The 14,329-nt window shown below is 52.7% G+C and overlaps 1 protein-coding gene across 1 annotated transcript; it reads right to left on the reverse strand.

Moving 5' to 3' along the window:
* Positions 1 to 8,745: 8,745 nt before the first annotated feature.
* NPPC (natriuretic peptide C) lies at positions 8,746 to 12,550 on the reverse strand. Its single transcript, XM_066556653.1, has 3 exons — positions 12,302 to 12,550; positions 10,580 to 10,877; positions 8,746 to 9,197 (listed from the first exon to the last, which is right to left on the reverse strand). Exons 1-2 carry the CDS (start codon positions 12,392 to 12,394, stop codon positions 10,593 to 10,595), a joined length of 378 nt encoding a protein of 125 aa, XP_066412750.1. The 5' UTR covers positions 12,395 to 12,550; the 3' UTR covers positions 8,746 to 9,197; positions 10,580 to 10,592.
* Positions 12,551 to 14,329: the final 1,779 nt, after the last annotated feature.

The raw sequence follows: 14,329 nt of genomic DNA on the forward strand, positions 1-14,329 counted from the left end.
TTTCAGCCTTTGTTTTGTGGGGTTTTTTTTATTTGTTACAAACTAACTTCAGGTGATTTGCACCTAGTTTGGCACGGTGTGGGGTTTTTTTTAAGGGGGAAGCATTGGAACAGCAATTCATAAAAGAAGTACATTTTAGAAAAAAAATTAAAAATGCTGATTTAATTCAGAGTCTGGAGTCTTGACTTAGAGGCTGTTTTAGGGTTGTTGTCCAATGGCACTTGGTCACTTGAGCATATTTGATTCTTGGTGTATGTTGACCAAAGGTCTGATTGATCTCTGATGCATCTGGGAGACAGGGAAGCCTCTTCACGTTTTGTCAGTCGTTCATCTTTGTCCAGATTTGTGTGGGGCAAAGCTGACAGCTGAGCCCGTGTCCTGAGCCTAAACGGCTTTGATGCCTGGTTGTGGAAGGTTTAGAGTTGTGCTCTTAGGCCAGGCAGTTCCTTCCTTTGCATCTAGCAGAGTGCTGCTTTGTAGTTTGGCTCCTGCATTTCACTTCGGTAAAGAGATGCTCTTTTCCTGGGCAGGCAGGGGAGCTGTTTAAGCAGAGGACTGTGACAATGCTCCAGTCCTGCAGCCAGCTGTCACCTGCATTTGCTCGTGCAATGCACGTGCCTTCCTCTTATTGCTACCAGGACTCTTTGCCATCTGTGTGTTTGCAGTCCTCAGTCACAGGACTTGCTCACTTGTGAAAGTAAATCCCTCTCCTTTTCTTCTCCTGCAATGCAGGCACACCAGCTTTCAGTCTGGAGAGGAAGATCAAAATACTCTCCCTCCAGCTTCCTCTGAGTCAAATCCCAGACACTTCTGATTCCGGTCCGGCTTCTGATTCTTTACCAGCTCTCTCTCCCCCTAGAAATGCAACAAGGATGTTAAGTGGATAAGCCCAGAGCACAAAGCCTTCACCAGTAACTCAATGGAACTGTTTCCCAAGCAGTGGCAGGATTAGCTCCTGTTTCAGCTTCTCACAGTGTTCAGCTGACAGCTTCTCAGGAGGTGCAGGTGGACCTTGTGTTCCCAAGTCTGTGATGGAGATGGACTGTGTTTCTAGTTTGCTGTGTGGACAGCTGCAATGTGCTGATCATCCATTTCCTCACTGGATTTGACTAGTGAGGCTCTATGGTCCTCTTTCCACTTTTAATATCAGTCCTGCAAGGTGGCAGGGGGAATACAAATGCCTTTGGGAATCATTTTAGCTCCTCATCAAGTCACAGTCTGCTGGGGAGGTAGATGTGATTTCAGTGCCCTTAGTGTTTATTCCCTGCCAGTTTCAGGAGTCACATTCATTTACTGAAGCTTCTTTTGTGGTTGGAAGTTTCTGAGTTTGTTCTTGTGTTTTTGCTGTTCTCAAAGCCTGGCTGGGGGTGAGTATCTTATTTATGCTTTGGTTCGCATTGCCTTTGATCAGCAAAGCAGCGAGAGAGGAAATAGCACTTTGAATAAAGAGCTGTCCCATGGACAGGGAAGGGACTGGTGTGTTGGAGGGGATGGAGCTGTTGCCTGTTTGGCTTTCCTGGTGTGCCAGCAAAGGGCTTGGTGCTGCAAAAGGAGGGGGATGTCTGCAATGAGCCCAGGCTGAGATGAGTCATTAACAAATGACATGCACAGAGTACCTGGGGGAGGCAAACAGCTCTGCAGCAGCTGGTTAATGAATCTGGCTTGAAGGAAAGAGTTAGAAGCTATTCCAGAAATGAAGCAGAAGGCAGAGTTGTTAACGGGCAAGGATGCAGGAGGTGCTGTGCTCTTTGAGAACAACAAAAGATAAAGACTGTGTTGAGTCCTGTTGACTACAGGAAGGGCAGCAACTCAGAGCAGAGTTGTGTGAATTAGGGGCTGAATTGTGGGGAGTGCCCAGGGAGCTGAACTGCTGTGGGGACGAGAGGGAGGTGGAAGCAGAGGCAGATTTGATGCAAACTCCCGTGGATTGCCTGTGCCTGCTGGAGGCAGCTAACACAGCTTTTCTGAACACTGCTGGACGCTGCTCCCTGGTGCAGGGCGAGCATCCTGCCCTGCTTTGGTTTATGGCAGCGATGGGATGCTCCAGCTGCAGCTCGCTCCAAGATTGCAGCAGGACAGACTTTGAGCTATTGGACTTCTGTTTGCTTTTTCCACCCAGAGGGAGAGAAAGTGGATGGAAACTGCCTTCCCTCTGCTCTTCAGGGCTTTATTGTCTAGCTTTGTGTTCTGCAGCTCCACTTGTACTAGTGCTTGTTTAATATGGAATTGAGCACTGAGCTGGAAAATGGAAGAGAGGATCTCAGCTGATTGCAGTGCTGGTAGGCTGCCCTAGCCCTAAAGCTGTGCCTCATGCTAACAAATGTCCCTGGCATTCCTGCCGAGACTCGCTTGATACCAGCTAACATCAGGCAATTCTGGAACACAATAAAGCAGTGCTGATGTCAGTCTCTAACAGAAGAAAACAAAAAGTTTTGGATTAAAATCTCTTCTTCTTTTACTTCCCTCCTCACCTTCTTAGCTAAGTTGACTGCTAACTTACTCTTGTGTTGAGAGCAGGAGGGAAAATCAGTGATGCTGACAATCCCTTCTGTCTTCAGATTTGAGACCTGATCTGCAATCAATCTTGTGCAGCCCTAAGAAATCCCATGGATGCTTGCAGGTCTCTCTCCATGCATCATGTAAAGGAGTAGGACCTGCAGAGCTGCTCTCCAGAGCGAAGCTTTTGGGCAGAAAGTGAAGCCTTTGTTCCTTACAGAAGACAGTGGTCAAAAGAAGTGGCAATTTTCCCACCAGCCCTGCAAAGTGAATTTTGCTGAACATCTTTCAGTTCCTGAAAGAATGTAAAAGGATGCAGACCCCAGAGGGTGTTTTGGATTTTAGTGTTCTTATCCTATGAGGGCAAAATGCGTTGGTTCCTGTGTGCCAAGCAGACTTGTGCTTACTCACTGCAGGGAAGACAGAAGAAACAGTGCCCTTATTTTTGATAGCTGTATTAGAACATAAATTGCATGGGCAAACCAGACTTCTCCTAAACTTTCAGTTCTGTACAGGATTATATGAGTTCAGCTAAGCTAGAAACCACACAAAGCCCACCCCTGCACAGTAAAGCAGCCCAAACTTGTGCATTCATGGGGCTGTTGATGCTGGGCATTCCTATTTTTGGTCTGAGCCTGTTGCAAACTGCAATGCAGAAAAACAACCTTGCTCTTTATTATTCTAAATAATGGGGAAATGGAGAAATCTAAGAGCCTGCCCAACAAACACAATAGACCCAGATAGCCCCATCTCGGGCACCTGGTCACAAAGTTTCCTGTTGTTTTTTTCCACCCCACTAAGTCCTCTATAACACCTGACCTAATGCAAGGGAACTAAAACCTGAGTCTGCATAGCAAATTTCTGTGTAATCTGAAAGAGAGTAACCCAGGGGCATCAAGAAAGGTAAAGTAAAATTTAGAGAGATCTCAGTTCCTACTTGTAACCTCAAGCTTGTATTCTTAATATGGAATTTTAGCCTGACAGTCTGATTGAATTTCTCGGCAGAGTTTTTAGGAATATGTCATTGTTTCATTCTGCTCCATGACGAAGGTCCGTGTCTCTCAGGGACTGTTGACACTTTGCTGATAGTTCCTCAAGTTTGGCCCTCACATAGAGCTCCCAGAGGTAAGTGATTGTAAAGAGAGTGTGTGTTTACCCCGAGGCTGGGCTGACCCTGCCTCTCAGCATCCCCAGGGTGCTACTCCCCTCTCCCATCGGTCAGCCAGGCAAAGGAATGGGCAGAGCAGCACTTGGCTCCCTGTCTTTGAATCCACAGGCATGGAGGCTCCTTTGTGCAGTGTGTACATCTCATGACATGCCCCACTGCAAGTTGCCTGAGTGTGGTAGCTGTGACCACAGTTTTTTCTTGTTGATAAGAAGAGATGTCCCTGCTCTAGTGAATGTGCATACATACACACTGGAAATTCCAGGCAGTAATGGGATGCCATAAGGTCATTTAACAGTCCTGAAATATGTATTTCCCCACAAAGCACAAAATAATTTGTGCCAGTAGTCCTTGCTTGCTCTAATTCTAGTAGAAGATGGCACTCACTTCCACATCTCCAGATCTCCAAAGAGCCTTTAGAAAACTGTATCATTAGGGTGTTTTTGAAATGCCCTAGTCACACATGATAGCTCTGTGTTTCCAGAAGAGCTGATTGTGGTGGGTAAGCAGAGCCTTGCTCCATCAGGGATCAGCCTTTTTGTGAGTATTTGGAGCTTGTTTGACCATAGACTGTATTTTCATGGGTATGAGGTTTGGAAGGAGTGTTCTCTTGCCCTTCAGATTCTTCCCAAGGATGCTGTTTATCTCACCAGCCCTCGAGTTTCACTCAGTGTCTCATGATTAGCACAGTCCTAAGGCTGCTCTGTGCTGATGCAGTCAGTAACGTTTCGGTGTTTCATTGTCACCTTCACAGCTGTTAGAGAGCACCAGTTCCTTCAGGATCACCTGCCAGCTGTGGTGCTGTACCTTTTACATCACGACTCTGAGATGACACCTCTCCGTGCTGGCAGACAGGCCAGGTGGGTAGGCATTGCTCCTCAGAGCTGTTCTGCATCTCAGGAGGCACAGGCTGTAGCCTGGTTTAGCATAAAGGAAATCAAGGACAAGGGCAGTGTTGTAAATAAGGGGCAAAGCACAGAACTGTGTCCTCTTCCAGCTCTGCTGCAGCTGCAGAGAGCAACCTTGGGCAGATCACTTCCTCTGCAGCTGCATTTCCCAGGACAGCCTTGCTCCTTCCTGCTGACTGTCACAGGGTTTTGGTCTTCTGGCTGGGCAAAGGTTGGTTGCTGATGGAGTTGAAGAAGATGAGTGTGTGCAGTAGGGGGGAAATCTTAACACCTTTTAAGCTTTTCCAGGAGTCGTCTTTTAAGTAGCATACCTTCTTTTCCCCTGATGCAGATAAGGTGGTCCATTGTGGGACTATCAGCCTGGAGTATTATGGGTAATATGCCAGGTTAATTATGGAGGGGGCAGGAAAAATAGCCTGTGCAGTTTTCAACAATATCAAAGGGATGCTACCTAATGATTTTCCTATTAGCTCTTTTCCCATCCTGCCAGAGTCGCTGCAGAAGTGTCATTTACAAAGGCAGTTTGCAACTCATTACCCTGGATTTTCACTGTAGTTCTGCTCCAGAGAGCGTGGGCTTTTGCTGCATGCCCCAACCTAATGAATTGCCTGATTCAGTTAGTGCTGCCATCCCTCCTGACAAGGTTAGTTGCTGACTGACAGGAAGGGGCCTGAATCCAATTCCCTTCTTGTTTTTAACTCACGCTTGTGTCAGGTGCAGGCTCCCTCTGGAAGTTGCCCTATGATCCCTTCCCTTTGTTTTTCTGCATTCTGAGGGAAGCAGCCCATGCTTGGAGAAGTCCTGGAGCAAGTGGCAGGGGCATGTTTGTTGCTGCCCCTGGCAGTCCGTACTCCATGCCTCAAGTCCCTTTCCAGATGGAAAATTCCTTTGCTCTCCTGCTCTGGGACTCTGGGCTTCTCTTTTTCTTCATTGCTTTGGGGTTTGCTGTCACCAGAGCTGGGCTTTGTAACCCTTCAGCAATAAGTACCTGGGAAGAGTTGCATGAATGTACCAGGGAAAAATGTGGAATATGGGCTGGGGGAACAGAATGGGTTCCCACACATTAGAAGGCAACAGTGTCACTGTTGTGATTGCTCCAAGGTCTGCTCCAGCCTGTTTGGGCTTTGCCAGGCAGGCACTTGTACTGCAGCACTGGAGAAAGTTCTTTTTCCTTTTCTACTAGAGAGCTGTGTGCTTTTTCAGTCTGGGGGCTGATGGCTCAACTTCTGCTAGGAACTGCTCCTGGAGAGGAGAAATCAAGGCTGTTCCTACATCATGTCACAAGTGTTCCCATTTGGAAGCTGAATTGGCTACTGCTCATCCAGCTGGTGGTGCAGGAAATGTGTAGGTCCCATGAGTGCTAATTTGACCTGAGTATGGACAGGGGACCCTGGAACTCCTTCTCCCCTCACTTCCAGGTGTGTGTACACACCTCTGCTAAAGGCCATTCTCTGGGACTGTGGTTGAGATATCAGATGCCACCTCCTGAGGCTGCACCTTGGATCCAGAACAGCTGTTGATCACTTATGCTGTCTGGGCTGGGATGTAGCAGGGGAGTTTTCCAGGGCTGGCCATGGATCCTTTCATGGGATGTTGTGAGGATCTGACCTAGCTGGCCATCAGGGGAGGCAGTGATGCAAGATCAATTTGTTTTTGCTGCACAAGATGCCTCCTCGCCTCTTAATTACATTCCTGTGGCCCTTCTTTCTTGCTGCCCTTGTTTTCTACTGAGCCCCTGTCAGGGAGACCCAGTTGTGGCCATTTTGGGTGATTGCTGTGTTCTAATGAGCCACTTCTGATTCCCATTCTTGCTTGCCCAGTGAAGCAGCAAAGTGCTCATCAGTGCTCTGAGAACTGACCTCTGCTGGCAGTGCCACTCTCTGCCTGTCAGACCCACTGGTCTGGCTGTGCCACAGAGGGGCTGGGCTTGAGTGGATCTGAGCTTTCCCAAGTGTTCTTTCACCCCTGAGTGCTGCCTTCTCTCTTGCACATCATCACCACACATGGGCACGATGTTCCCGTCCTGCTGGTGGGAATCCACATCCTAAGGGACAGGTGGCTCCCTGGTCAGACCAGAAGCAGGAAAGTGAGGAAACAAGCTGTTATCCTCTCCCTCTGCACCAGGAACTCTAGCTCTGATTGCTCTTCTCTGCCAAACTAATGGCCTTTTGCTGTACAGCTTTGCCCTTTTCCTTGGGCTTGCTTTTTCCCAGGAAGCCCAGTGGATGGAAGGGACCCATGCTGTGGGCTGTGCTTTTATTCTTGGACAGTGCTGCTGAGGAGAAACGGGAATCCAGACTGTACATGACCCCAGGCCGTGATCTTCAATCTCCCAACCTTATCTCAGGTTCTGCCTCACTTATGTGGTAAAATTGTGTGGATTGAATTCCTGAGGCTGAGTCCCTGCTGCTGTGTTGAGGACAAGCTCTCTGTCACTAGGCAGGTGATTTTATTTCAGCTCCAGCTTGCAGCAAAAAGCCAAAACTGGAAGGGGAATTGTCCCCACCTTGGTCCCAGCCTGTCACTCTGTCATGGTCACTACTCTGGCTTCATGCTCAAGGACCAGGACCCTGAACAGGACCTGCAGCACCATCTTCTTACACCTCTGTTCAGACCTGGCTGTGCAAGGTCTGCACAGTAAGCGATTCCTTGTTGTCCTTTAGCTTTCCTGGGTGACAGTGAACAGTCCCCTCTATTGGGCATCTCTTTAGGAGCTCCTGATACAGCCCCTCCTTCTCTCTGAAGATGTGTGGAGCTGGAAGGGTGACCTTCACAGGTATATTTGCCTTACAGAGCCCTGACAGTGGGTTGCCATTCCCTATGGGAGCTGCAACTTGCCCATCCTGCCTCCCTCCCTGCCAGGGTGTTGATTTTGTTCCCCATAGGCAACTTCTTATGTGGTCCATCAGCTGCTGCTCCCCGTCCAGCGGGATCCTGTGGGCACTGTGAGGTGGGTACCTGTCTCTGACATGCTCATGCGAGGTCAGAAACGCCCCCTATGCACTCCTAACCTGATGATTGAGCTGTGGGTGTCTGGATGAATCCTCTTGTTCTGTTCACCCAGTGTTCTGTCAGAGCTGGGGTGAGTCTGGCTGGAGGTTTCTATGGTTTCCTGCTGGTTGCTAAGGAAAAGGATCGCTTTGCCTCTGGGTCTTGGTGACTTTCTCTTTGCCCTGTCCTAGGCACTGGAGCCCAGCAGAACATAATGCTCGTTGTTTCCCAGCCCACTACAATGGCCAGGGCATAATTTGTGACTCCTGTCACGGCTGGGTTGGGCGCCTGCCACTCTCTTTTTTTCTAAGGCCTCTTTGAAGAATGAGACCAAAGAGCCTTCAAGCAGGAGTTTGTGTGTTTACTGCACTCCCCGCCCCCTCACTTGCTGTTTCCTTTAGAGCTCCAAGTCATTTTAACGATTTATTTCATGCACTTTACATAGCAAGAAGCTGTAGCAACAGCTGTGTCCATGAATCCTTACCAGGCAGCTCTCGGTATATTTTGGTCTGTCTGTGTATTGTCCCTGGCTCAGTTAAATAAATCTCTGCTGGAGGAAGGGACTTTACAGCTTAGTGGCAAAGGGCTGGCGGATGGGAATATCAACAAGACACTTAGTGGGCCACTGGATCCTGGAATAGCAGTGCCTCTGGCACAAAGCTCTGCTCCCAGCAGCACAGCCAGGGGCCAGGTCCAGCGCGGGCTCTTTGTTGCTGTCAGCAGAGACGGCGTCTCCATCCAGCAGCAGTGACAGAGCTGCAGCTATGGGCTGAAGCTTGGGCTAGGAGCAGTTAAAGCACGTCTGGGACAGATGCTGCCCTTGTCACGCTGCTGTGGATCCAGGGCTCGGCTGTTAACAACTGTGCTGGGCTCATTTCCATGGGTGCCATTTGGGATCTGGGCATGGATGTGCTGCCCAAGGCTGTGTGCTCTTGCAGGGAGCTCAGCTGGGGTCTGCAGAGTCCTGCAGCACCAGGCAGGATTCAGTCCATCAGAGCATCACAGGATTGGGCACAAGTTTACTTTTGCATATGGGATCAAAGCTTAAAATATCAGCTGGCCTTTCTCTCGCTCCTGACTTTTCTAAAACATCTGAACAATTTCTTCTTCAGCTCTGTTAAAATCAATCAATCTGACATTTAAATTGTATGTGAATTTGATAAATAAAGACAGGTTACAAAATGCCACACTGAATGATTTTTTTTTTAAGTTTTTCAACTACTTAGGACAAAAAAATGTTACAATGCTTGACTTTTCATTTAGTTACATAAATAATTTTTTTTATAAATATCTCTTTATAAACAATATATAAATAGCTTTACAACATAAATACATTTATGCATGACATGAATTTACAAACAGCAATGTTATACAGCTGGCTTCATCAGTCTCTTGGAAAAGCACTGTCCCTTGTCTCAGTGAGTGTTTGTATATATAATATATATAAGATAGAGAGCACTTGTTAAAAAAATAACAAAACCAAAACAGTTGGTGCCATGACTCCTCGTACCAAAAAGAAAAACACAACCACATCTTTTGTCCATTCCAAGGGGGTCTCTGCTTCTCTAGGTGTTGCCTGGGGGATGGCCATGCCTGGCCATGCTTGGTAGGAAAAAGTGGACTACAGATTCAAAGCCCTGCAAGGAACAAGAACAAAGTGCCCATTAGTACTTGCCATGCAGCACCCCTTACCCATCCCCAGCCAAAACCCCTGCCAAAGTATCTGTGGCCTGGGGCTGGGGGATGCTGAACTCAGCAGAAGCCATTCCTGAGCTTTTTGCTTGTGCTAAAGCAAGGAAGGAAGTGCACCCTTTGCCTTCTGGCTGGTGTTCAGGGGAGAGGCTGAGGAAGCTGCTGCTCCTCTTGCCCTTGTGTCTATTAGAGTTTATTTCCTTGTTCTGATGGGTTTAGTGAGAGAGAGGGGATGTGACCTGCCTACATGGGGTATGTGTGTTCCTCTTGCAGCCCCGAGCTAGCAATACTTGGCAATATTGAGGAGTCTCTAAATGAGGGAGCAGAGAAACAGCACCCATCCCTCCAGGACAGATCAGAGACCAGCACTGGCATCCTGTAGGCACCTTTGGGTTGTGCTATTCCCATCGCCCTGCAGAGCAGCAGGATGCTGGATCCAGTCCCCTCTGTGCCCAGTTATGTTACTGCAGTGCTGTGCCACGGGAAGAAGAACAAGTGGCCTGGGCTACAGTGGTAAGTGCTCCCCGAAATCTGAGTTCATCTGTGTGTGTCCTGCTGGCAGGGCCAGGCCAGAACTGTGCCTCACTGTCCCCAGTACCTGCAGGGAGAACTGGGAGGGGAGGCACTGCTATGTTTTTCCCAAACCCATCACTTTGGGGAAGCGACCCTCCTTCACCCATTCATTGCTACACAGTGGCTGTGAAGCACCGTGGGAGGAACTTCTCCCAGCTTCCCATAACTTGCTCAGATACAAAGCTGCAGTTGGGAAAGTGCTACTCGTGGCTGTCACCACACCTAGAAGACACCTGGGGAACTTATGTGTTGTTTTTCCTTAAATTCAAAGCACTGGAGCATGGCTGGGACAGGAGCCTCCCTAACTCTGCAGCTGTAGGCACACAGCGGGTACCCTGCCCTCCCAACACTATCCATAGGTCACTTGAGTGTGTCAAGCAGAGGGGGCAACTAGGAACATGTGGCTGCACCGGAGCTCCTCCTGCATCCTTCCCGGAGCCTACGGGTCTAGCTCAAATTAGGGGGAATTCAGTCTGAGCTGCTGCAGGAGCAGCTGGGGTCTCTGACCCTTCTGCAGGGCAAGGCAGCGGGAGGGACGGTGGATTCCGGACGGGAATGGAATAAGGCCACCTTTGTGTGGCCTTTGCCCGCCAGCAAAGCTGGGGGTTGCGAGGCTCAGCGGGGTGAACACTTGCAGTCCCGTCCGCTGGCATCTCGCGTTCGCAGGGCAGAGCATCTTCCGCATCCCCCGCGGTACCGGAGCGCAGCCCCCCGGCTCCATCCCGGCCCCATCCCGGCCCGGCCGCGCACTCACCGCCAGGGGTCCCTCAGCATCCGAGGCCGCTCATGGCGCCGATGCGATCCAGCTTGAGCCCGAAGCAGCCCTTGCCCAGGCCCTTCTTGTGGAGGGCCTTGTGGCGGCGGCCCGGCGGGTCCTGCAGCAGCCGCGCCCAGCCCGCCCGGGGCCGCGCCTCGGCCCGCGCCTCCCGCGCCTCCCGCGGGCCCGAGCCGCCGCCGCCGCCGCTCCGCTCCTTCTCCCGCTCTTTCTCCCGCTCCGGCGCCTCGGGCGGACCCGCTGCCGCTGCTGCTGCCGCCGCCGACCCGCGGGAGGCCTGTGGGGAGGAGAGGGTCAGAGCGCCGCCGTCCCCAGCGATTCCCATCAGTGTTGGGGACCCCCGTAAGGGACGCGCAGAGGGGTCGGTGAATCCCCCCTGCGATGCAAACTCGCGATTGGATCTGTGCCCGGCAGTGCAGTCCGTCACCCCGCGGCTGTGCCCAGGGCGTCCTCTCTCCTCCCTAAATCTGTGCGCCCTTCCCTGGGGTCAGAGCATCCCCCGACCCACACCATAGCGGTGTCTTCCTGTCCCGGTCACCGCATATCCACACCGCCCCTCCAAAGGGCTGGTGGTGCTGCACACCTCAGCTGTGCTGCTGTCACTAACCTGTCGTCCCCTTCCGTCCCGTCCTCCCCCCACCACCGATAATCTGAAGGGGCCTGAAAGCTGGCAGGTGCTTTCATTTCAGATCCCTCCGGTCACTGCATCCCTCACCAGTTTACAGACCTCTTCAGATTATGGGCAGGGGTCCTGCCCCACAGCTCCCCGTGCACCACTGCCTTGCAGACTGTCCCAGGCAATGGTGGGGAGGTCAGGGATCCTCCTCCCTGCTGCTCCCTCCCCTCGTTAATGCTGTCTGTGTCCTCCCAATTCTCCAATTCTGACCCACAATTAGAGGGACACACCTCCTTCCTTACTGTTCCCCCATCTCCCAGGCCTTCCATCTTTCTCCCTGCTCAGAGCTGCTGCCCACCAAGCCCTGGAAATGTTCATCCTCATTCATTTTCCCAAAATCCCCCTGTATCAACACTTTCTTCAGCCTGCACCCCAGTGCCTTACAGGGTCACCGCCACTCCCATCTCACTGCTGCCCTGGGGCACTCGTCAGACCGGGTCCCCATCTCTGTGCCCAGACCTCAGGGCAGTACCACCCAGTGTCGGTGGCCTCGGGGACATCCCTCGTCCTCAGCATCTAGGGACAACCAGGTCCCCGGGACACTCTCATTTGGGGCACCCCTTCCCCATGGGACACGCGGGGACGGGGCAGCCACTGTGTGTCCCTGCCCGGCCTGTTTGGCCGGGACTGCCCGGAGGGCTCTGCTCCCGCGCCCTGTCCCACCGCGCACCTGCTGCCTGCCCCGCTCCGGCTCTGCTCCCTGCCCGTGCCGGCACAGAGGGGTCTCCAGGGTGACTCCGGGGAGCGCACTGCCCCCTCCCCTGCCCCGATCCCGCGGGCTGCGGGGCGCACCGCGTCCCATTCCAGCCTCTGGCTCTGGGCGGATGTCCCCGGACGTTCGGGACAGCCTGCAGAAGCAGGGAGTCCCCCTTGCAGTCAAACAGCCCATGCGGAGAGAAAAACCCCTCTTTGCACTGAGTCCGGCACCCCACAGGCACCCCTCGTTTCCCCCGGTGCGGTTAGAGCTCTGAGCGGGACCGGGAGACGAGGAAGAGCCGGGGAAATGGAGAAAGCTCCAGCCGTACCTTCTGTGGGAGCTGAGACGCCGGCTTCGCCTCCAGCCTGACGGAGAGCAGCGCGAGTAAAAGTCCACCAGCCAGCAAGGGTGAGATCTGCATCCTGCGGGGCCGAGCGGCAGGGGGGCCGGGGGGGCAGCGGGGAGCCGAGGGCAGCCCCGGGGAGAGGACGAGACCGACGGCAGTCGAAGTTCAGAGCGGAGCCCCGAGGTCCCTCCTGCCGCCTGCGAAGTGCCGAGCTAGTGAACTTGGGCTGCTTTCTGCTTCATTCATTTTATAACCCAACCTGCTCGGTGATGTCATCTAAATACCCAGGTCCAACCCGGCCTGCACTCCACAATAGCAGGAATTTAAAGGGGGGGTGGTGGTATCCCCTCTCCCCTGGCAGTAACAAATGACACAGGACAACCAGCTCCGGGAGCTGGAGACCCGAAAGGGAAAGCGGGGTGCATTTGGCTGGATGCCCCCGCCCTCCCCCAAATGCCCCCGGCCCCCCTGGAGCTGCCTGCCCTCCCCTTGCCGGCTGCCCCGCGGCCCCTCGGCTCCCGCACTGCCCTGCTGACCTCCCGCGGAAGGACACGGGCCAGGCAGGGGGGTGGTCCCGGTGCGGGATTCATCCCAAAAGACAGCAATAAGCGCAAAAAGCACCTTTCTTTTTTTTTTTTTTTTTTTTTTTTTCCACATCCAGGATTCAATCAGAATCTGTGCCTCCCAGATCCCTGCTTGGCAGGAGCAGGGCCACTGCCCTCTGTGACAGGGACATGGGGGACACAAAGGGATGGAGGGGGCCGCAGTGCTTCTTGAGGGGATCTAAGTGGGTCTCTCGGGTCGGGGCACTGACCTGCTCCCTCTGCTTCTGGGAAGACCTTGAGGGTGTTCCTGGCCCTGGAGATGGGGCTTTTCAAGCACCCTGAGGATGTCCTTTGCAGGGCACAGTGTCCCAGGGTCCCTTGTGGGGACAGGACCTCACTGGCTGACCCCTGTGCAGCATGGACTCCCTGTGACCTTCTCCTGGAGCTAGAGGGTACAGGAGAAAGGTGTGATCCTGGGATTAGCTCCAGTGGATTGCAGGGCCTCTGGGGAGGCCCCTTGCTCTCAGCCTTCTCCTTCCCTGGCTGACAGGGCAGGATTTGTGCCTCTGCTGCTGCTGGGGCTGACAATGGCCAGCTCTGGAGCTCTGCTGGCTTTTTGCTGATGGAGATGAGCATCATCCCTGGCCCTCTGTCCAGGGGGAATGCTCTTATTGGCATGAGGAAAGACACTCCTTTCATTGCAGGAGCATCCAGGGCTGAATTGCATTAAGCTGGATTTGCACCCCAAATCAGTTCCCTGAGACCAGGGAAATATTCTCTGCTCTTCCCCCTGTCCCTGGAGTCTGTTTCAGTCTGGTCCTTTCCTCCTGCTCTGTATCCTGGTCTTTCTGGGCTCTGCTGCTCCAAAAATCTCTGGGAAGTTGCCCCTGCTGGGGGACCATGGCTATTTGGGGGTCTGTAGTACCCCTGAGCAGGAGCAGGGAGATGTTTCCTCCTCCACAGCCCAGGCTACTGGGCACGGGACACTTCAAACGAGATCAGCTTTTCAGCTCCATGTGAACGGGAGCTGGAAGGAGAAGGTCTCGGTGTTTTTTCCATTGTGCCTGCCAGGTGGAGACAACTTGGACTTTTCTGAGTGTGAAGCTGTGCTTGGGCATTTGTCTGCGTGCAGGCAGAGCAAAGTGATGGAGTCGGGATTAGAGCCGACCCTGGGTGCCAGAGAGCCGTGGGTGCAGGCAAGGAGCAGAGAGAGGCCCCTTCTCTCGGGGTTCAGTCCTTGTCCCACGTGAAGTGTAGCTGGAATGCTGCAGCCAGCCTCACCAGGGTGCAAGAAATGGGGGGCTCTGCACCACTACCCCCATCAGCAAGGGGAAAGGGGAAAGGGGAGCAGCAGCTGAGCCCGGGTCTCCACAGGATGAGAGATGACATTTCTCCAGGGATGTCGGGGTGCCTGAGGCCACCAGCAGCTCAGCAACCCCCACAGAACCCTGCCATCAGCGTTCTG

The sequence above is a fragment of the Molothrus aeneus genome, chromosome 10 (assembly GCF_037042795.1).
Source record: "Molothrus aeneus isolate 106 chromosome 10, BPBGC_Maene_1.0, whole genome shotgun sequence".
Lineage (NCBI taxonomy): Eukaryota > Metazoa > Chordata > Aves > Passeriformes > Icteridae > Molothrus > Molothrus aeneus.